The sequence below is a fragment of the Haemaphysalis longicornis genome, unplaced genomic scaffold (genome assembly GCF_048455015.1).
Source record: "Haemaphysalis longicornis isolate Haplotype H1 unplaced genomic scaffold, Haemaphysalis longicornis Haplotype H1 scaffold_7, whole genome shotgun sequence".
Taxonomy (NCBI): Eukaryota; Metazoa; Arthropoda; class Arachnida; order Ixodida; family Ixodidae; genus Haemaphysalis; species Haemaphysalis longicornis.
This window is the reverse complement of record NW_027526422.1, coordinates 97,398,211-97,419,552: the sequence shown is the minus strand read 5'-3', so window position 1 is coordinate 97,419,552 and position 21,342 is coordinate 97,398,211. Positions and strand designations below refer to the sequence as shown.

Sequence of the window (21,342 nt, the reverse complement as noted above, 5' to 3'; positions counted from 1 at the left end):
GTTCGTTACTCCCGGTAACGCTCATTTTACACGTTCACATTATACACATTATACACGCTCACATCACGAGTGAAATAAATAACTTGCAAGCAAATACTTATTTTTTTTACGGAAATGAGCAACTGTCAGAAAATTGGCAGCTTTTTCGCTGCAGCGTATCACATGAGTATACAAGGGCATTGCAGCATTAATTGGTCCTTAAAGATTTTTTACAGGAAACAGCTGGGTCGTTCGCGCTTTAAACTGTTTAGCTTGGCACAATAGTCGACGGCGACACCTAGCTGGTTATTAAGAAATCTAAAAAGAAATTCACCGGCCATCCCACTCTGTGAAGGTGGTTGTCAAGCGAAGCTGGGTGCGTTGGTGGGCGTTATCCCCGCCGAGTGTGCATCGCACTTCCGTGCCTGCGCTCAAATAACGGTTATCGCACCACATTCTGTCGCACACGCTGCAGCTCGAGCCGAAATGACGATCGAGAAAGCCTCTTTGGAACCTGGCGTACACGTGTCCTTGACTCTAAAATTTTTCACCTTGGCGCCAAAAGCGATTTGCGGCATTCTCTGACCCGCGACTTGCAGCATCGGTTGCCGCTCTTCGCTTACGTGCCGTCTCCTGGGCACGCTCATCGGACGCCGAATTATTATCGGCACGTCGTCGACGATTACACTCGCGCCGTTGTTGTCGGGCCCCGTTCGCATTGCATTTTTATTCTCCATGAGTAGGCTTCACTGTGGAACGCACAATGTGGAAAAGCCGGCTTACAAAGATCAAGCTTACACCGATCTCTTCGAAGTCGGCTTCACATCGTGTTGTTGGGAAGACGTTTTTTAAGGTCAATATAAGCCGTCCTAAATCAAGATATGAAAGCGGCAGGAGAGAGAGAGAACGATCTTTAATGAAACTGGCGATGTTAGCCGAGCTAAGCTGCCTGGCTGGATCCACGTTGGTCATGCATGCGCTGTGGATCCTTATCTATGTAAGCTTGGTCTTTGCAATCCGGCTTTCCCACATTGCGTATTTTCGCGCGGACCCCATGAAATCCCGCATCCTAGCCATAGACATCGTCGCTGTAAAACGATTTGATCGCTATGTGCTCCCCGGCCGTCAGGGAACGGCGGCGCCTCCGCCGCGCCTCCGCGAAACCTTTTTTCAATATGATGATGGAGATGATGACGACGACGACGGCGATGATGGTGATGATATATTGTGGTACGGGTTTATTGCTCTGGAAGCCTCAACAGAACTCCAAGTGATAACAGAGCAAAGGGATCTGTGCACCGGCCAGTCGCCTGTGTCGCACTTCACGAGCTCAGCGCTTATTACGGTGCTTGCACGGTGGTTGGGCTTCCTTGCTCGTCTTCGCTGATGCCCTCACGACGGGTAATACCGTCTACTGGGTGTGCGCCCGTACTTCCTGTGGCACCACCCGTGCGGCCGGTGTTGATGATAGCGGTTTTCTTGTAGCTCACCTCCTAGCTCATTTAACGTCACAAACGTTTCTCTCTCCCCTTTCCCACCCTCTCCCATCGATGCGATAGCGAAGATGATTGCGCTTGCATGGTATCCTCACTGTACTTGCTTATCTTCTGCTCTTTTACAAATAGATGTATAGGGAGAGAGAAAACCTAGTTATGGGTCAAGACCTTCTAATACAAGCATGGTAGTACACATTTGGGACATGCACATGCGTGCAAAGGCAGTCCGCAACTGAAACCACACACCTGGAGGAAGCGCATGACAGCTCTCTCGTGGCCACAGCAGCACTGTTGCGGTCTTGCCACAGGCCAACGACGTTTGGCGTGTAAAGACATCTCTCACGCAGCAGCGACCGCGTGGACCACCCCAATAACGGTCCAAGGGACGGGGTGCGAAGGCAGGAAACTCGCTCTAGATACGAGATACGAAAATTTGAGGGCAAAAAACGGGATTCGATGGCGGATGATAGGGATGGCGGTCGGAAGCATATGGGTGAGGCCTTCATCCTGCGGTGGACATTCCTTCAAAGATGGGGAGAGAGGGATACATTCCTTCAAAGATGGGGAGAGAGGGATACACCCCCTCTTTCCGTGCCTACATCTCTTGCATATAAAGTCGGGAGAAAGCGCTTCTCAAGACTTTTATCTTTTGTTTGTCAGTCTTTACACGCATACGTGTTCAACCGTCAGGTAGCATTGTTTGCATTGCCCCACAAAAGGCCCCTGCCAACACTGAAGCCATGCACCACAGAGCTGGGGCCGCCTGCTCTAGCGTAAGTGCACAGCTGCCCAGCCGGCTGATGCGCCGTCGGACCTCTCTTGGCGGCGATGCTTGCAGCTTCGCAGCAGCGGCCGAGTAGGGTAAATAAATCCTCCCCATATCTTGACCGTTCTCCTATCACGTTTCGGCGCAGATCACGCTGCTCTCCGAGCGCAAGGCGGAGCTGGAGCGGCGCATCTCCGCGCTGGTGGACGACCGCGAGAGCCTGAGCCTGTCCCTCGAGGAGTCCGGGGACCGCATCATGCTGCTCGAGAAGCAGAGGCACGAGTACGAGACGCAGGTGAGCTCTTCAGCCATCCACGCGGTTCTCCGGGTGTTGCCGCTGTTGCTGCTTTCTGGCATGCGGGCCGCTGCCGCGCCCGCGGGCCCTGGATGCGACTGGCGGCGAGGCGCTCGGGGTAGCTCCAGTTCATGCTTGTACAATTACGTTATCTCCGCTTGGAGCTCTCAGCAGCGTGTTGGCCAGCAGGAGCGCTATTCCGTGTACAAACCGCGGATGTAAGAGTGGTGGTCGAGCTGGACCACATGGGTTGCGGCCCTTCCGCGCGACGTTTCCCACGACGAGGAAATCTGCGTCCACCGTAAAGCTTCGTGCAGGTGGTGATGTAAGTGTAGAAGCACAGGTGTAAAGCTTCGCTTCACGTCGATTCCCACGTATGTGTGCGATCCGCCAATTTTTCTCTTACCGGCTGACCGACTGACTGGTCGAGTCGGGCGCTGTATTAAAGGGACCCCGAAAAGCTTTGTGAAGGTGGCAATCAAATGCATTCAGGTGGTAGAACACATAACGGGGGATTTTTGAGAGCCCCATACGTTGTACAGATAATTTGTAAACAATTTTTGAAGATCGCTTTTCTCAGCCGATGAGCGCGACGCCGCAGCGAGCCGACCGCGGCTGACGCAACGGGGACCGCGGGTGACGCAATGGCGAAGGCGCCCCCTGATTCGCCCAATTGCCGGCAAGGTCGGCCGCCGGCGGCGTCACTGCCATTGGCTTCCGGCTGCTCTTCCTCCTTCCTGCGCGATCCCGAGGCAAAGGCGGGTCCGCAGTGATTGACGCGAGCCTAGGCGCAGGAATGTAGCTAGCTGCTTTGAAGGAGGCAGAGAGGGAGGAGGAGTCGATCGGCAAGTGGGGAGAGGTGCATTTAATCGCTTCTGGCGCAGCTAATACTGAATGTAGATCAATAATTCCAACGGCATTGCATCGCTATATTGGTGCTACGTGACATAACAGGCCTTTTGTAACTTTTACAGAAGGCTTTTCTGGGTCCCTTTAATTCTCCGGGGGTCGAGGAGGGGGAGGGGAGTGAAAAAAGAAAGGTTGCGTCCGCTGGCGTCCCGATCCTCTTACGAAACTTGTAGTCCACGCCGCGCGTTTCTCAAGCGGCGCGTTTCGGTACCACGGTATAAGGGGAACGAGAATTAACCGACCCTTGCGTGTTGCGATAACAGCATTTCTCAGGGCTACACATATTACGTCGAGGCCTAAAATTACCCCGAAACCTTTTTCTTACTCCTCCCCCTCCTTTTTGACTCGCCAGCACTTACGGCGGCGGCAGGGCTGCTATCCGCGCATATCGACGAAACCCGCGCGCTGCGAGGAGCGCGCGTAATTTCAAAAATGGGTCAACCGCGGGCGACGGGGAAAATTGCCGGGCGGCCGGGGACAATTAAGAGGAAGTGTCCGGCTCATTGGTGCGCTTCCGCTACAACAGGCGTGCACCGCGGCTGTCGCCTCTCGCCGCCGTGTCGCGCTGGAAGAAGCCGGAAGCGTCCTTCTCATCCTTCCTTCCTTCCTTCCTTTTTTTCTTTTCGGCCGGCGGGGTTTCGCGTGTCTTCGTGATTGCCAGCGCGCAGCGGTGCGTTAAAACGCCGCTTGTAACGCGCCGCGAACGGATGATGCGTGGAGGAACCAGCTCGCTGACAGCGCGAGTTTTTCGCGCCCCCTCCGGTCAGCTCCGCGCGCGCGCGCAGGTCTTCTTGCGTAACGCTGCGCACTTTGCCGCAATTACGAGATTCGTAGCGTTTACGGCCGGCCGCTGTTTATTCGCCGTTCTCGTTTGCTGCGCGAAATGAGCGCAGCTCCACGCTGCCCCCTCTGGCCTCACCTCACAATGCTCCTGAATGCGCTCCTGAAAACTCGTGAGCTTGCACGCTTGGTCCTGATAAGCCAGGCATTTTTTAACGCATATTTTCGCAATAATTTTCGCGTAGTAATGTGGTAGAGAGGCTGGGCGCTTGGAGGCCCGCACCTGAAGCACGATATAACAGATATGGTGAAATGGAAATTATATCGTTACGTTGAGAATTCCGGCAAAGCGAAGGACGCAGTGACGTTAGACGCTATTGATTTGAAATAGATGTGGTTCCGTAGAGCGGAACCAATTCATTGCATTGGGAATTTCGTTAAACCGGAGCACAGAAGAACGCTAGCCATTGTTAATGGGAAATAGATCTGGTTCCATTAAGTTTGACAGTTCGGGAAATTTGGTTTGGTGGGTTAAGTCTGGACGGTAGTTTTGTCCGACTTGCTTTTTAGGTTAGGCGGTAGGCAACGACTAGTGTTGCAGCGGGATGAACGTGGGTTCGCTGTATTAGTAGATTGACGAATCGGCGTTTTATTGAGTGGTTTAAGTAATGGAGAACCGAGATCTGTCATCTACATGTTCCGGCAATGCTAATAACAAGGGATAAGTGTGGTTATAATACTAACAACAATAACGAAAAGAAATTTCGAATTCTTGATTAATGGAGCGCGCCCTGTGGGATTGCACTGATATATGTCAGTCTTCGCTAAGTGTTACTCTCACAAAGAGTTCTTGTGTTTGAGTTACAAACGCTCCTTGGTGTCGTCAGTGGTCTACCACCGGACGCTGCACAATAGTGACCAGGTCGAGGGGGGGCCTTTCAGGTGTTGTTCCTCCTGGGAAGCAAATTTATCAAACGTAACTTAAACTAACTTTCAAACCTGAGCGCACGTTCACCATGCCTTAATTTTAACGTCAGGCGCGAGGATGGAGTTGTAGTATAGGAAGTCGACACAACGTTGCATCAGGCAAATGAATGTTTGAAGCCTCACTTCGTATGTACGTTTACGGCGCTTTCATTTTGTGCTGACTTGCATTGAATAAAGCTGCGATGAAGAAAAAGCTCGTAGCATCCCTTAATTTGAAGAAGCAGAGGAGCAGTAAAATCCATCTTCGTGATTAACGCGAGTGTGTACAGTGCAGGTGGTACAGGTAGAATGCGAATGTGAGTCCGGCTGAGCACTACTGGTCCGGCTCAGCACAACATTGATTGATTGATTGATTGATTGATTGATTGATTGATTGATTGATTGATTGATTGATTGATTGATTGATTGATTGATCGATCGATCGATCGATCGATCGATCGATCGATTGATTGATTGATTGATTGATTGATTGATTGATTGATTGATTGATTGATCGGTCGGTCGGTCGGTCGGTCGGTCGGTCGGTCGGTCGGTCGGTCGGTCGGGTCGGTCGGTCGGTCGGGTCGGTCGGTCGGTCGGTCGGTCGGTCGGTCGGTCGGTCGGTCGGTCGGTCGGTGTGCCCTTACTGCGTTACATCGAACATAGAGTTGGGATTTATTTCGGGGCGGCGGGTGGGGCCGACCAACACCACCTCCGACAAGCCTTCTCCATCTCTGACCTTTGACCCCCGGGATGCCGTGCAGATCCGGCAGCAGCAGCGCGACATGGAGGAGCTGCGTCTGGCCAACGTCCACCTGCAGGACCGCGTGGACGCCCTGCAGAGGCAGCGCACCTCGTCGCCGCTGTTGCCGGGACTGCTGGGAGGCGGAGGGCAGAGGTCGCTCTTCAACGAGATCGAGATGTCGTCCAGCTCGTCGGCCGACGACGAGGCAGGCAGCATGGTGAGTACCTATATACAGGCAGCAGCAGCACGCGCTCGTGAGCTTAGCACTCCGCGTGTAGTAAGCGGGAGACGCGGGGCGAACTGATTGGCCCATTAGGTACGGCTGTTTGGCGTGTGCGACAGAAAACCTAGGCCCCTGGCTTCGTCTAACGACAACGATGGTTGAAACTTTCAGCTTTATCGTGAGGGATTCGTTCGCTGTCTTCGGGATTGCATGGATTCACAGAGTTTTGGTGACGGGACGGTCACCATCACTAAGACCAAGAAAGCTTCCGTTTAAATCTAAACTTATCCTACAGCGCCGGGATGGCGCAATCGGATAGACGTGGGCTTCGTAACGCGAGGGACCCAGCTGTTCGATTCCGACCGCGGGAAGCGCTTTTTTTTTTCTTTACGCGCTTGATGTGCCTTCGCTTAAATCACCATCATCGTCATCGTCGTCGCTCACCCATTGTGTAAAGTTGGCTTTCCTGCAGTGTTTTTTGGAGCGGCGTCGAAGGCCATCAGGAAGGCGTATAAAAGGCTTCGCTTTAAAACAATATCTACGCCTGTATCCTTGAGACGGTGCGCGGGTTAGGGAGGAAAGAGGACGACTGCAAACTTTCGGGTGGAATTTATACTTGCAGGCCCCACCTCAACTCCAACCAGAGTTTTTAACGCATTGCGTGGTGTGATTTAATGGTGGCAAAAAAATAAAATAATAATAATAAAAAAAGCAACTTTACCATCCTTTCCTAAAGAAAGTTGAGAGAAGCGCGAAAGATTTCTAAGATCAAAACTGTGTCACAAGTGCGTCAGGACCTTCGTTAAAAGTGCGTCCAACCTCCGCTGAAAGTGCGTCCAATCGATCGTCAAACTTTCATAGACCCAGATCGCAAACTAAGAACGAACTCATGCGACATTTTTTGGCACGCACTAAGTAACCGCATCTCCGATTGATCTAAATGTATGCCGATACGTGGTTTGTGAGATAAAGGTATAGTACACGTACTCCTCCTTCATGATCAATGCGTGTATCGTCTTAACTAGAACCGTTCCTTTTTCGCGATCTACCAGTAACCGTTTTGACACAATGGAAACCCGGTTTCATCACGCATGCGCCGTGTGTCCAGAGATCTAATCAGACCTTTCCGGTCGACCAACCGTTCTACGGGGAAATGCATCAATTTTTTGACGGCACGCCATCAGTCCTACTAAGAAAGCTTTCACTTTAAAAGACGACGCTACAAAAATTCTGGAGAAAGTGGATCTGACAAAAAAAATGTATGTGTGTGTGTGTGGGGGGGGGGGGGGGGTTGTAGGGGCATCATTATCAGCCTATCTACGCCCACTGCACGGCAAAGGCCTCTCCCATTCATCTCTAATTACCCCGGTTCTGTGCTAACTGCGACCAATTTATCCCCGCAAACTTCTTCACCTCATCTGCCCATCTAACTTTCTGCCGCCCCGTGCTACGCTTGCCTTCTCTAGGTATCCACTCTGTTACCCTTAACGACCAACGGTTATCTTTCCTTCGCATTGCATGCCCTGCCCACGTCCATTCTTCTTCTTAATTCCTACTAATACGTCCTTAACACGCGTTTGTTCCCTGACCCACTCCGCTCTCTTCTTGTCCCTTAATATTACACCTATCATCTTCCGTTCCATTGCTCGCTGAGTCGTCCTCAATTTAAGTTGAACCCTCTTAGTGAGCCTCCATGTAGGGGCAAGATCCGCTCAATTTAAGAGCGTGAGGGTGCCGGCAAGTTGCTAATCCATGAGCTTCACAGCGCAAAAACGGACCAGGGACGTGTTTGTAGTCCCTCTTCTCATTTGTCCCTGGTCCGTTTTTGCACTGTGAAGCTCACTGCTCAATTACGTAGCCCAAAGAAGTGATTGACGGCGCCATATAAAATGTCTTGTAAATCGGCGCAGGGCGCATTGTCTAGCAGCTGATGTAGCGAACAAATGCACGGGAAAGCAATGCGCCCGTTTTGTGCCGCGATAATCCATCGGAGGACATATGCTAAGTGGCACGGGCGTCCTAGCGCACCGCTAAGGGACGCGCACTTGCTCCGATTGATTCGCCGGCGCAACGTTGCGCAGTTTAATGGAGGCAGCAGTGCACAACAAGGCATGGAAATGGGACCAGTTTTCCTCTTACTCTTCGCTACGGGTGTTTTTCCAATACGTGCGAGAACCGGTTCACTTTTTATTAAACGAAGCCGAGGGCGTGCTTTTTTTCCCGTTCAAACAAAATGCTCAGAGCGTTCGGAGCGCGCCGCCGCCGTCGTCGTCGGGTCGTTTAGCGTGCAGCCATGCGCGGCGCTTCATCGGAACCGGAACAAGGAACGCCCGTTCTCTTTCTCACCTGCAATGTCACGCGGACGGCTGAGGTACGTGTTGCCCAACATGTGGTGTGCACTTGACGAGGCTGTCGCGAGTGGGATGGGTGCGCTGGAGGTCGTTTTAAAAGCGAGATAGACCGATTTTGGAATAGGCGCATATGATGACGTAAGCCCCAACTCGCGCAGGCTGACGTGTGCTCGTATGAATAGAGAAAGGGAGATAATGAGGGAGAAATAGTCTCCGCGTGCACAAGAGGTAGATAGGTGGATAAATGGATGGATGGATGAGTGTACGCATGGCAGAGAGAGGGAGAAAGCCCTCTCCCCTCTCTTTTATACCGCGCACGCGCACGCAACTACGCACGAGCGCACGCGTTCTCTAATATAGCATTTCCAATGCTACCTCCCGCTGTCTTTTTGCTGCTCAAAGATTTGCATTCTCGATTAGCTTTCTCGTGAGGGATTCGTGTATTGTCGTCTGAGTTTGGACTTTCACTCGCAGGCAGTCTGCTGCGCTTTGATCATTAACGCTTTAACTTTGATTGCAGCGGTTTTGACTTTGGCACTTGGCCATTTGATTTTCTCACGCAAGAAAGCTTCGACTTTCGACCATCGTCGTCGTTAGAAGGAGCTAGGGGATATGAATTTTATCGTATACCGTTCGCTGAAGTATGACTGAGTGCGCCTCAAATTCGATTGCAATCCAACGTGTTTGCAAACGAAACACTCTCATCTTCGACAGTGTAGAAGCGACCACAGCCGCTTATTTCTCCTGGCCTAGGCGCTCCCAACTCCCGACATCATTGATTACAGCCCGCGATCGCAATATATTAGCGCTGCGTGAGCGAGGGTTTCTCATATATAAGCAGCGCCGCGTGAGGGAGGCGTCAGCTTTGCGCATAATTGCGCCCCCTAAGTAGCTGACCACGCGTGCATCTGTTTCAGCAACCTTGCCGTTCTTAATAAGGCTGGCCTCGTCTCGTCCACAAGTGCTTCCGCGCACCGAAGCGCCGCAGCTGGGCACCGCTGTGTTACCAAGTGCAGGCGACGTTTTCTCTCTGCGGGCGCGCATCGCGATTGCGCTGTAGGTTGAATTCAGCATGCCACGGGGTGCGCATCGCGATTGTGCATCGCGATGCATGCTATATTACAGCGACGCTGTTAACATCTAGTTAGAAAATTTCGCGTGTCGTAAACAAGAAACCCAAGCAGGACCCAGCAGCGCCTAAGACGCCGAGCGTATGCGTCAGACTAATGGGGCATACAGCATAGAGCTCAGTATGCATTTAAAAACCATAAAACAAGCGCGGTAACCGCATTATGCATCATAAGGCGCCTGTGAACAACAGGACCCCTCCCCCATGTGTTTTTGTAAAGATTATCGTTATGTTTGAAGGCTGGGCAGGACTAGTGCCACTAAATAGAGCAGTTCTTCAGATGCTGAGTGCATCTGTCAGGACACAGCATTTGACGCCAGAGAAGCCGAGGGCAAACGACAAGCCCGCTGACACGACGAGCAGCATTTGTAGTGGTTTACAACAGCTTCGCTGGAGATCCACTTTCTCAGGGCGGGATGGCGACCATTTTTTTAAATTATACATGCCAGCGGGTTCACATCGTGACAGTGCATTGCTGTGCGTGCCATTTTAAATTCAACACGCTAGCGGGCGCGCATCGCCATAGCGCAGTGCGATCATGTCCTGTACAGTGTCATTCCTGACAATTAGGCGCGGACTGCGCTACGCTGTTTCTGTGTTCTTGCGCATTTAGGGAAAAACATCCGCCCTTAGGGTCTACCGAAAAAGCTAGGCTAATACTTGAAAAGAAAATTGCATGGGAGAAAAGGGTTGTCATGTGGGCCATCGGCTTGTTTCCTTAGTGCAACTAATTCATGAATTAGTTGCACTATGGAAAGTTGCATCGTAGTGAACGGTGGCCTTCAAACGCTTCAGAGGTCGAATTTTAAACACCGCGTATTTCCTGATGCAGATAAAGTGTTAACTTAGGGAACTTACTTTCAATTCAACTTACATTTGTAGAATTTGAAGCACAAAGCCAGTGCCTTACATTTGTAGAACTTAAAGCCCACAAAGTCAGTGCCTGTACGCGGGCGAATCGAAGGCCACGGCCTCTGGTCTTCATACATTTATCTGGGAGCGCTGTCCTCTTACAGAAACATCAATCAAACAAAAAAAGACCGAGTGGGCGAGGAGTGTTACACTTTTTCCTATCAAACGAGATAGCCGGAAGTGGCCTGATGCCAGAAGAAACAAACGGATGCTGCAGCTTTAAGCACAAGATAAGATAACGCTTCGCGGCCAGGCGCTGGAAACGAAATATTAACAAAACGATTCACTCAGCATCGTTTGCGCCAATTTTTAGCCGAAGTCTTGGAATTCATTTTGTTTGTGTTTTAACAGCGCGTGGCTGCGCCCGGTTATCTTTTTTATTATTATTATTGCGTCATTTTGCCACAGGGCATAGGTAACGGGAAAACAATGGACAAAACAGGACCGTGGTTCAACACAGGAGGAAAGCGAAAAAACAAAAACAAAAAAAAAAAACACGATGTGATGCAGATCTGATCCGGTGTTTCAAGCAGCGCGTCCGTTTGCTCCTCCTAGGAAAACGGTGCCACCTTGTCGTCACAAGCTTGGCTGTTCTTGTTTGATCGACGGTGTTCTCGATCCGATTGCAGCGTTCTGCCTTGGGATAAATGCGTGCAGCGCAAATGCTGCGGCGTAATATTCCATTCGCCGACGTTCGACTCCGCGCGTCACTCTGACTGCTTCTTCGACGCTCATGTTTTCTCCTGGTTGTTTGCGGAAAACAAGTTCGTTACACTAGACCTCATTTACTGAAAGACCCCTGCGTCGGCCCTTGCAGTGACAGTATAACTGGCGCGAAAATTCAAAGGGAAGAAGGGGTCATGTTTGCTGGCCTTGTAGGCGGAGCTGTATAGTTTAGCTCTGACGCCATCTTGGGCAGACCAAGATGGCGTCAGACCTAAACGGATTCAAACATCAGGTGGAGTGAAGCAGAGAGAGAGAGAGAGAGAAAACGTGTTTATTGCGAAAAGCAATGGGGAGGAGTCCTCAGACCAAGTCCCTTTGGGCTTTTCCAGCCCCAACAGCCCTCAGCACCAACAGGCGCTGATCATTGGAGCCGGAGCTGGTCAGCGGTTGCTGTTGTTTAGACGCTCTGCCTTTCGAGAGAACGCAAGAATGCGGTAGCAGGATAAATGTTCCGCTCCGTGGGTAGGCGGTGTCATCATCATCGCCGTCCGGTGCACTATATCGTTGCGTGAGCGCCAAAAGAAAAAAAAAGAGAGCAGCTCCCATGAAAAATTGGGGGGAAGCTTTTTAGCCAAACTGACCCTTGTTAAGTTTGAACCATGTCTAATCTCCTCACTGAGTACGTGTTAAGCGAGGACAGAAGAAGACCCAAAGTGCTATTTTGTCGATTCCTTCATAGAACATGTCCATTGTCATGGTAAGGCCGTGTATCGAACTTGGGCAAAAAGTGAAGTTCCTCCTTGGAGTTGCTGGAGCTGGGAGTTGATATATTCTAACCCTGATATTAAAAGAGCTACCACTACTACTAACCCAGATTATTTGTCAATCCCTTCATTGGGTTAGCGGAATTTGGCGCAGAGCACGATCACGATTGTTATCACCACAATAATGATCACTAGCACCAGCATTTGCAAAAAAACAACCCTTGCCGCGCGGATACTCAAATTCCACATTGTCTGTGAAGACAGCAATTTTATACCACGCAAGTATACCCCGCGAAGAGGCGAGTCTTTGCAAGAGGGTGCACATCACAGGGACGCGTGGCTTCCAGCCTTCGGAACATACTAGCTGGTGACATGGCTGGCCGAGCGACGACTGAGCCACGAAGCAAATAGGCCGACCGTGATCTCAAATGTTCGGGTCAGTCGGTAGCTCTAAAAAGCGCTCTAAACATGATCGTGGTGTGTCCGTATATTTGATGCGTTACCCATGATACCAGGCAGCTGGCACGGAGGATCAGGGACAATGAGGAGGAGTACCTCGGTGGCAGGCTCGCACTACGGGTGTTTTTTAATACACCGAGCCCGGGTCTTGGCCTTGTGTTTTACGCTAGCGTGCCAAATTGCATAATTTGGAGAACAAATCATCAATGTCTGGCCACTCTATTCGCCCATTCATGACACGTCATGCCTCCGAAGGCCTCCTTTTGGAGCTTACCGGCGAATCTGCAGCTGAATCATGTATGGCGCACATTTTCCTTTTGTTTGGCCCCTATGTCTTCCGTTCTGGGAAGGCGCATGTACACGTCCAGCTTTTTTTTATTATTGTGCATGCCCGCATGAGGGACATGCGCCGCAGGTTGAAGGGGGCTCCGTCTCCACTGTTTGCGGGCGCTTTTGCGTATATGCAGGGCCGTCGCAGCCGGCAGCCCTCGCAGCTGGGCTCTTCGTCGGCCGGCTATCCGGCAGACTTCGACGAGATCGAGTGCGACGACTGCGACCTGGCCACCGACGAGGACAAGGTGGGTGCGCTTCGTATGCTGACCACTCTGCGCGCACCTCCCCAATCCGGGAGCATTAGCAATATACGATGTTACGGAAGCAGGTCCTCTTTTTTCACTTCGTGGTCTTTGGCATCAAAGCTGAGGCTGAGTCGAGGGAGGTGGTATAGGCTACGACAGTGGATATTAACGGAAGGTCGGGCAGTAGCTCCTACAGTAACAGAAGGTCCGACAGTTCGACACAGCCGCTCAAACACAGCGCTTTCCTATGGCCGCGCACGGTCGGTGTATGGAGCTATCCGGCCGTCCGCAGTCGGATACTCTTGCCCAGACGTATAGATAGCGTACGAATGTGGCTTCCGCACGTAATACGCAAATGGTGCCACGGCTGAAAGCGAGGCGAGAAAAATGGCGCAAGGGTAAAAACGAAGGAACGGAAATAAAGGTGTACGATACATGGCTCAAGCAGCGATTGGGTCATCTGTGCATTCACTACTGAAACTTCGGTACCACGGCCGTCTTTTTGCGGCGTATTTCATGTCGAGTGCCGGCGCCTGTGTTGTTAAAGTCGGGGCTACTTGGAAGACATACACCCCAAATGTGAATGATGTGGAATATCCAAACTCGAGTGAGGGTCTTTCAGGGCGGCCTTTCACCTTGTTTTGCGCGTGCTTGAAGCTCAGCCACACACGCTTACTTGCGCATGTCGCACGTATATAAACGCCGATCATTTTGCTTAATGCCTGCCAAACGAACGGGTACGGTCTGTTTGTCTACCCACGTGTGGTACGCATTTCCCGGCACGCACGTTCAGAACGTGAAAGGTATACTCCCTGTAAATTTTCTTAGTCGCTCTGTCGCACGGAAAGAGGATACCGCCAGGAGCACGATGCAAGGTTCTTTTTGAGTACCGAATAAGGTGCATAAAGTAACTGCACTCTAGACAGCAATGTGCATGCAGAGGAAGGGAATCGTACAAGGCACCGGCCGCTTCAGTTGCGTTCTCCCCTGGAAGCGACGGCCGTGAATAATAGAAGACACCCGGCAATCCGTATACCGCTGCTTCCTGCAAAATGAAGAGAAGCGTCGTTCCGGATTTGTGGCTTGGCCCGGAGGTCTTATTGCCTCGCGTGTCTGCATGCTAGGTGCCTTACCCGTGGGACCTCGTTCCAGGCATACGTGCGTGAACGGCGGCAGGATGTGCGCCGATGGAAGCCGTCTACTTGGCCGAGAGCAAGAGCCGGTGGGAAAAGTTACGCGAAGTCGGGTCACGGCAGCTGTTTTTGTTGCAGACGAGCGTGATGTTTACGGAGGAAGTTCCAGATTGACTATGAGAACTGGGCACGGACAGAGAAGCGGAGCGTTTCTTTGCGGGGAGCTAGCTTCCTCAATCTCGGGGCTATTCGGCGGAGTCACGTCAGAGAGCGTGATGCTCCGGTGAGGGCCATGATATTGCGCTCTTCGTTTCCGTGTGCCCCACAACGGCACGGTTTCAGTGAACTGTACGGCTCCAGTTAACAGCACGAGGAGGTGGGTTCGGACTTACGGGGTGGGCAGCTCTGACGATAACAAAATAATATGAGGAAAGGATCATTTTTGTGCGTTATGCTGAGTTCACTTGCTTTTCAACTTGAAGCATCTTTTAACATGTGTTACGATTCTGGCAGTGAATGGGTCTTAATTGACCTGTACGCGTTAGACGGGCTTTAATTTACGCGACGCCGTCTTGCTCCTGATTCTTACATTTTCCTCTTTAGGTTCGAGGCAGCATAACGTGGACGAGAAGGAGGAGGAGTAAACCTTATTCAGAGGAGGGATTATTTTTTATCCGTAGAGAGGTCACGTGACGCAGCCCCAGCAAAAAAAAAAAAAAAAAGAAAAATAGAACCACCTGGCTTGCTTATGGAGCACGTCTTCGAAATTTCTTCGAACAAACCAATGACGCGCGTTTTCTCTGACTCCAGTGGGGCTCGAGAGTGGAAAAGATAATGATGCATTTGCAAAGCTGTGCAGTTAATTTCCTGTAAGTAACCCGGACGAATAAAAAGCGAACACGGAAATATGAACCAGAACACGCCACATCGAAGAGTACGGTTCCTGGAGACCACGTAGTGGCGCGGTTCTGGTATATTTGGAAATCTCAAACTTTGTTAGTGTAACGGAGCCATGCGACACTTTGACTTGCATCGAAAGAAACTGCGCCATTTCTGCGTTCCCGCTCATATTAGCGCATTCGCTTCTGATTTGTCCATGGCATTTGTCCGTGCGCGACCCTTCGGCCGTCACCCCTGTGTTGCCTAGCCCACGCCCGGCCTGCGCAGATATCTTCATTTTAGCGGGGCCGACGAGATGGTGAACGTTAAATGTTCGATCGCGCTAAACCCTTTCAATTGACGGGTTATGCGATCCGTGACAGTAATACCGGGAAACTTACGGTACCCCTCTGCTAAAAACTTTTTATTCAAAGGTAGAATGTTCTATCATATCCACAGAACACTTTGATAACTGTATCTTTTACATGAAACGTGATATGTTTAGCTTTACCTTGATTTTAATTTTAGGTAAGGATGTTCAGCTGACATGTTTATGTATTTACGAGGTAAATCGCCTGCTACGTAACTCTAACGAGGAACCGGGTGAAGAAACAATTACCTTACGTCAGAATTAAGCAGGGGTAACAAAAGCTACTAAGAAGTGAGCCCCTACCTTCTTCTTTTGTGTGTGTGATTGGTCGAGAAGGAAAAAAATGCTGAAGGTAGGCAAAGTTTCGATAGCTGAGTTCAAAGTTGAAATACACTCGTGTGTTTCGAAACGCGGGGTTTCCTCTTTGAATCCGAGTTGCGTGTTGGACTTACATCTTTCGAGCAGTGACGTAAAATACATTCGCGCATTTTGCCGCCGCAGCACACACAGGGTATAAATAACCCTTCAAAGGGAAACTTTCCGGATCTGACAAGAGCCGTCGTTTACGCGACAGGAGACCTTTTCGGTTTCCGCCGCCGAGCGAATTGGGTTAAGTATAGGCTGCGGTGAAAAAAAAAAAAAAAAAAAAAAAGAAAATGGGAAAGTCTACACGGGAGGTGAAAAGTAGGGGAAAGCGCAATTATTCGTCATCCTCCTTCGAATACCGTCACGAACGCCCATCTGATAGCGGGGCCCCGCGACTGGCGCTGCAGTCGTGGCGGCCTCAGCCGAAGACAAATGGAGCGTCGCCACGCAACCAACGCGGAGAAATTCGGGCATTGCGAAGGATTTCCGCGACCGTCGCGCACGCTTGACCGAGTATACAATTGCGGAGGCCTCCCCCCGGGCAAGCAACAGAAAGGGCTTCGGAACGTTCTTCATAAGGAGAAAGTTAAGAAAAGAAGTTAAACGGGCACGGAACGGCTTCGCGGCGTGGATTTGTGTGCACTTTCAATGGGGCGGCGGCCGCCCGGCCCTGCAAGTCGTGATTCGGGGTGTCTCTCGAGCCCTTCCGAAGTAAGTTCAGTCCACCGGCCCGCGTTTCGTGAACGCCCGGGGCACGAGCGGTGGCGTCCTGCCCGGGTCGTCGTCGTTCCGTGCACGCGAGTGCGGATATCGGCTGCGCGTGCCGGCCGTGTCCTCGGGACGGAACAATACGCGCACGCCTGTGGAGAAAGGAAGTCGAGTGCTTGCGTTGTCTGTTCGTGGACCGTGCGAGATTTAGATAATACGTATAGGAGTCCACGTCTTTAATTTTTTTTGTTTCGTATCTCGCGTCGTTGCCGGTGGCGGTGCGTGCCCCCGCCAAATGAGCCCGCGAGTTCTGTGTTGGGAGGAGCCTTAGGTGCGCGGTGTATGGTCGGAAGCGATCCCTTGGGCGTTGCTCCTGGCTTTAGCAGGAGGCCCGGTCGAGCAGACAAGCTGCTTTGTCTACCACGGAGCTCACGGCGGGCTGTGAGCACACGCCCGCCACGTATAACGACACGCGGAGCGGAAGTCCCTGCTTGGTGCCGCGGTGTTGGCGCTGTCTTTGGCTTGCTTTCGGAGCCGCCAAATCGTCCAGTGGCCCAAGCCGAGGCTTGGAAGGCGGTAATTGTGGAGGCCTCGAGGGAGGCGTCTGGCGGTGGACGAGAAAGGAAGGGGGTGTTGGGTCGATTTGGGGGTTTGGGACAGCCCCAGAGCTGTCGACTTAGCCAAGGCAGTTGACCTAACTGGCGTTGACGTACCTAGTCGGGCGGTTCTTTATGAGGTAAGTCCATGCTCTGACTGACGCTTATACGTGCTATGATGGTAATGATATAGTCAGGGGCGTAACCACGGAGGGCGTTTCGGTGTCAGAACACCCCCCAAAATTTTCCGAGTGCTTCCTCTGTCCCTCCCTTTTCTTTTCGCTTTTATTTTTCCCTATGCTCTTTACACACCGAATCGATATACTATGATGTAAAAACAAAAATAAGAAGGGTGTCGGTTTATTAAAGCCGAAAAATGACTAGAATTTTGTTTGGGCGCAGGATATCCTTTTTTTTTACTGTGGGCGGGTAACACCTAACATCCTCCTTTCCCTCCCCCCCCCCCCCCAAAAAAAAAAAAAATCGGGCTACGCCACTGGCCATGGTACTTGCCCATAGGAGCTCTTCAAGAGTAAATGTAGTTACAGCGGCGTATGGTAGGTTCGTGAGCGATTCGTGAATTCAGAGCTTCGCTTGTGCTACGCATAGCGCGCCGGTCGTGGACGGGAGAACTACGTCCATTGTTGTGCCGTGTGGCCCTGGGGACGGAAGATAAGACGGGGGAACAGTGAGTGGAGTAAGTATGGGCTTCGAACATCAAACAGCAATAAAAACTGCTACCGCTCGATGAAGGGTGATCTGAGTACTGTATTTACGCGTTTATAAGCCGGTCCTTCACCAAATTATGGATGTAAAAGGTAGCGGTGCCGCCGTGTAACGGAACTAGCGTTTCCCCGTCCCGCATATACGTTTTGTGTGTGCGGTTCCCGGGGGAAGGGGGGGGGGGGGTATTTGGAAGATACGCGAGTTAAGTGCTTCTTGGCGTGAGCTGCTTCGTGTTGTTCCGGCTGGCAAAAGTCCCGATGGTCAGGTGCAAATGAACTCCCCACGAAGACAAAAACAGTTAAATCAACCGAACCAAACGTTAAGGTTGGGAATAAATAAGCGAAATTGCTTGTCTACCGTGCCTCACCTGGCTGATCTTGACCCGTGTGAGAGGAGGCGATGTTGGTAGGCGATGGTAGGCGATGTTGGGACCAAGCCCATGGCAAGCAATGCGTCCGTGGACCTATGTTGTCGCCACTCCGCAATAAATTTTCCCCCTCACAACTCCACATAATGCCGTCCAAGACTGCTAGCGCCTGTGTCCCCTCCGGCGTTATCAATTACACGTGGAGTTTACCCTTCAGGCCTTGGTGAAATTCCTTGGTGCCGACTTTACCGCGTCAGTGTTTAATCACCTGTTATGCCCCCTCATGCTTGGCGGAAACATTCAACCGGACGTACGTTTCCTTATCTCTGCCTCACTTGCCTTTCCATCTACCTCTGCTATGCATTCGACCCGATTTACGCTTTCATTAAAGCTTTCTTCTCTTGCCATGCTTCGCACTACCATTTCGGTGTAAGCATCGGTCCCTTCCCTTGTCGACCCTTATCTTCAGTGATCGGACCACGCTGTCCCCAGGATCTCCGAGTCTTCTAGCATTGAGCAGCCACATTGCTAAGGGTGATGCAGTGTCACGCGAACCTTGCACAATGAGGCGCGAATATTGCGCCCACGATTTCTCCTCGGCCCGTCCGGTGTCATCTAAAAGGCCGCACACCGAATAATTGACGCCCACTGTAGTGGTTAGGACAAAGGCAGATGTGTATCGGCTCACATTGTTTGTCTCTGGCAGCGCCAGCATAACACGCTGCAGCGTTTCCACTATCATCGTTCGCCCCATTCCGTGCCGTCTCACCGGTGCCGCTTACCGCCATCTTGTGCTCTCCCACGCCCTACCAGTGGTTCTTTCAGAAGAATATGCTGCTGAGCAAGTTGGTACGCAGCTGGGAAATACAGTTACAGCGCGGACGCGGACGAAGACTAAGACAAAACACGCGATATCCCTTGTCCCGTGTTCGGACAGGTCTCGCCTGCGTTCGTGCTGTAATGTGTTCCGCAGTTGTTACTTGGTTTCGCTGCGCCAGCCCTCGGGGTATGACGTATTCATTTTCCGCTGGCGCCTGGTAAGCTGCCGGGGGGTTATCGGGCAGTTGTCCGTTGGCTGTACCACGGCCGCTCGATGAAAAGCACCTCCTTTCCATCGAGCAGGCGCGGCTACACAAACGGGGGTGGACGTTTGCACAGTCCCTCCGCAACGTCTGCTATTCCCATTTCCGTGGTGCCGCTTCAGAGACCGCTGAGAGGGAAGTCGGGGATGAGAAGGCCCATTGACGGCCTTCCCCATCCTGCCTTAGCCGTTAGTTTCCTTCGTGCCAGTAAATCCAATTATCACCGCGATCGTCGTACGCCAATTGTCCTGGCTACTCTTCTAAAGATCGACATCCTTTTGCACAGATACTGCGCGCACCCTGCCATGGCGGTGCGTGCTTCGCGTTTATAAGGCCACAGTTGTATCACCAGAGGCTGACAGGGAGTGCGGTCACTATTCCCGTGTTGCCTCTGTATAGGGACCGGGCGGCCGTTGTATGGCACCACCGTCGCTTCAGCGAACAGCGCCGCCCGTGGCGAACCGCTCGTCAGTGGAATGCCGGTGGCGGTCAGCGCAGCGTAACCGCGTAACTGTGCATGACTTTCTGTCGTTTTTCTGCGGTGCGGCTTGCAAAGCGTACGTAACCCCACGTGAATTTTTCAGATCGGTAAATCTTGAGCGTGGATGTGACGTTTACGAGGCATGCCATGTGTGTGATTTGCGCCCATACTCAGTATTTACAAATAGCAGACGACGCTCAATGCGCCAAGCTGGAAGTCAAGCTGGAAGTGAAAGTTCGTTGCTTCATGCAATTTTTTATGCCTGCATGTAGTTTCGCGTATCGAGGAGTATACTACAGCTAAATGCTCCCACAAAGCCGATGTGTGCAACCGATCTAGGGATGCTGTGGCGGCAGTTGATGACGAAACGGCGTCGACGTCGTGCACAAGCGAAAGACAAAGTTGGGGGGTGTCTTCTAAGATTTACCTCAAAACAGAAATTGTGATGGACGACACTTCCGTAACTTCATTACCTACGGCTGAAACGTGTTTAATTTCACAGAAATTATCTTACTACAGTCATAGGGAATAGTTGATAGAATAAATACCGCATGATAGTAGAACGTTATTGCTTGTCGTGGAGAAGCACTGATTTACAAGAATTGCAATGGTTGCTGGCTAGTTGGTAAATGGTTTTTAAAAAACCGACTCCTGCGTGGCTGAAGGACGCAAGACAGGAGGGTGCCCGAAGCCTTTACTCAGCTCCACAACTGAATGCTGCGGTCGGTTTACAAGCTGCCACCTACGCTTGAAAAAGCATGCACACCTTCGTCTAACGATGATGAGGGTTTATCGCAGAGCTCTATCGTATGGGTTTCCTTGGTTGCCTTCTGGATTTAAACTTTGACTAGTTGAGCGTCGAATTTGACCAGCACGCAGTTTGGTCTTTTGATCGCAGCGTCTTTGACTTTGACCATTTCCCATTCGATTTCGCAGGAGGAAAGCTTTGCGTTCAACCATCATAATCATTATACGGAGGGCTAGATGATTTTGCTGTTTAATTTTGAACTTCCATGTCCCCCTCTCCAAATCTAAACTTTGTCCAGCGTGTCGGAAATGTGTCTGTGCTGAAGGACTCGGGCTGATGCACCGATATTTGAGGCAACTAATCGCGCGTTTTTAGTTGTCTTCACCAGGCATTACACAATTTTTTAGTACTCTGTAAAGAGTACTTAAGCGTTAAAAAACACCGGCTGACGTTAACAATACCACATTTTTTAACTATCGGTACCAGCCTTTATTCTACGCAGGTGGTAAAACGGGAAGGGGAGGAGGGATGGTGGGTGGTTTGTAGCTTGGGCTGTTGAGTTGGTGAATAACTTTGGCTCTTGATAAAATGACCACCACAAATGTGGGATTTCCACTTAGGCTTTCAGGCTCCCATGCTGTCACAGTGTCGCTCACCAAAACCGAAGGCACAAAGCTCACGGTTACAGGTAGTGTAAACTACCGCAACATTTCTACGGCTACGCGGTAATCCATCTCGTATGCAGGTGCCTTTCTATTTAAAGCACACGTATCGAGGTATCCCAGCGCTAAGGCTGGCGTGGAAACCATAGTCATTGAAACAAGTGAAGATAATTTAAAGTGGTAGAAATGAATAATAATATTGCTAA

The 21,342-nt window shown here is 51.2% G+C and overlaps 1 protein-coding gene across 2 annotated transcripts in view; it reads left to right on the top strand.

Annotated features, from left to right (window-relative positions):
• The window catches only part of LOC144146143 (BICD family-like cargo adapter 1), a 188,878-nt gene that overhangs the window by 158,668 nt on the left and 8,868 nt on the right, over positions 1–21,342 (top strand). For both annotated transcript variants that reach the window (XM_077678100.1, XM_077678101.1), the window contains exons 3-5: positions 2,390–2,536; positions 5,956–6,153; positions 12,908–13,018. In XM_077678100.1, coding sequence (XP_077534226.1) covers positions 2,390–2,536; positions 5,956–6,153; positions 12,908–13,018 — 456 coding nt within the window. The remainder of the gene's footprint in view (positions 1–2,389; positions 2,537–5,955; positions 6,154–12,907; positions 13,019–21,342) is intronic.